Source organism: Octopus bimaculoides, chromosome 26 (genome assembly GCF_001194135.2).
Source record: "Octopus bimaculoides isolate UCB-OBI-ISO-001 chromosome 26, ASM119413v2, whole genome shotgun sequence".
NCBI lineage: Eukaryota > Metazoa > Mollusca > Cephalopoda > Octopoda > Octopodidae > Octopus > Octopus bimaculoides.
This window is the reverse complement of record NC_069006.1, coordinates 2,760,266-2,762,159: the sequence shown is the minus strand read 5'-3', so window position 1 is coordinate 2,762,159 and position 1,894 is coordinate 2,760,266. Positions and strand designations below refer to the sequence as shown.

The 1,894-nt window shown below is 37.0% G+C and overlaps 2 protein-coding genes across 6 annotated transcripts in view; one reads left to right on the top strand and one right to left on the bottom strand.

The window, feature by feature from the left end:
• The window catches only part of LOC106868831 (cytochrome P450 3A7), a 388,137-nt gene that overhangs the window by 63,097 nt on the left and 323,146 nt on the right, over positions 1 to 1,894 (bottom strand). The gene's annotated exons all lie outside the window — the stretch shown is intronic.
• Positions 1 to 1,894, top strand: part of LOC106868827 (cytochrome P450 3A31-like) — a 90,100-nt gene that overhangs the window by 6,871 nt on the left and 81,335 nt on the right. For 2 of the 5 annotated variants that reach the window (XM_052976961.1, XM_014914254.1), the window contains exon 1: positions 1,517 to 1,667. The exons of 1 other annotated variant lie outside the window; for it this stretch is intronic. In XM_052976961.1, the coding sequence (XP_052832921.1) occupies positions 1,594 to 1,667 (74 nt within the window). In that variant the 5' untranslated portion in view covers positions 1,517 to 1,593. 2 more of the 5 variants (XM_052976963.1, XM_014914255.2) reach the window with 2 other exon arrangements.

The following is a 1,894-nucleotide window of genomic DNA, read 5'->3' as shown; positions in this document are numbered from 1 at the left end:
TATATATATATAAATTTATAGTTCAAGATATAGATGCATAGAATCCTCTGGTAATTACAAAAGCCCTTGTAGCGGACCTGGCTATCTTACCACACAGTAATAAGGTACAGAAGGCGGTTAATGTAGAATCCTATGCAGCTGAAATCCAGGAAACCCAACCTATGAAGTTATTTCACGAGAAGTATATAAATCGTAGTAGTCCAGGAGGTGTGAAATATGAATGTATTTATTTCACCAGTTGATATCCGTAGAAGCAACTTTGCGACTGAAATATTCTTTTGTGAATTATTATTATAATTGGTTTTGCTCGAGTTGCAAAAGCATCAACAACAGCAACAATTAATATCACAGTAATAAAACTGCAATTAATGTCAGGAAATAGTGAAAGAATTTTCTTGCCAGATTATGTTGCGAACTCGATAACAGAGTTTAAGTCGGAACCAGCTGAAGGAGTTACCTTCGAGCCTTACTATAGAAGATATGAACAAATTTTCAGTAAAAGTATGCAAAGATTGAAACGATGATATGAAGATATGTTTAATCATAAGAAAACTGGCAGCAGAACATGAGCGTTACAGCATTTACATACTCTCGAAATAAACTTGAAGATACAATATATATATTGTGTAATTTCTTTAGTGAGAAAAGCTTGTTGTTTAATACAGACTGGAAATGTTTGAACCTAGAAAAGATCAGCGAGGAGGACTACATCTCATATGCTGGTAGAGTTAAGGGGGAATGTGGAAAGTTCAAGCTGGATGAATTAACGCCAGACATGTTCAAGTGAGAACAAGTATTCTTGCTAAGCTGGAACAAAACCAAGATGTAACCTTACAAGTGTCAGAAGGCGAAAGGATAGCAAATTTAAGACACGACACAAAGAAAGTTGAACATAAAAATTGCTCCTAAATGAAACAAGTGCGACATAGGCTGAATAGAAATCAAGAGTGTTCTAAGATACAGTATAAACAGGACAAGAATAAAGAGACAAACCCAGGTTTTGAATGTGGATGTCTACACCTCAGAAAAAAAAAAAAACTGACCATTAAGAAAGCGAATGCTTTCGTTGTGGAATAATTGGACACATATAATCGCATTGTAAAACCAAGATGACAAACGTTGGAACAAAGGAAAAAGAATAAGCAATATGTCGTCGAAAGAAAATGGTAATGTAACGAATTGGAATTTCGTTAAGTTGGAAATCTAAAATATAACAGTAAAAATGTAGTGACACGCTGTGGAAGTGATATTGCCATTGTAAGTGAAGGAACTTGGCAGTATGTGTGTGAGTTGAAATTAAGTAAATCTAAACTGTAGCACATTGTGTTAGATATAGAGGGAAAAGGGAAGAAAGAATTGAAGAGCGAGAGGAAGTGGATTAGTTTAATATAAAGAGAGAGAGAGAGACGGGGGGGGGGAGAAAGTGAGATATACTGACAGATAGAGAAAGAAAGAGAGAAGGAAACAGACAGATGACGTAACGAGGCCGTGTGATGTCGAAACGGTTAATGTGAGTAAAGCATGTTTAAAAAGGCAACTTTTTTTTTGTTTCCCGTAACTAAAACGTAATTCGTCGAAGAGAGAGGAGTAACGATGGACGTGCTCTGCTTGACTGATCATGCCACGACTTTGGTACTCGGGGCTATGCTTATTTTAACCTTCTATCTGTGAGTATTGTATTCATTTGTAATCAAATATGCACAATACGCCCACAAAATCAAAAACCACAACTCGTTATAGCTGAGGCATTGCTTTGAAGTAGAGGCCAGTAGTTTATTCTTTACGCCTCCTACTTATTATATCGGTTGTCAAGCGGTAGCGGGGAACAAGCACAACACAAACACACACACGTGCGCGCGCGAGAAGGCATTCTTCCAGCTTTCCGTCTGTTAAA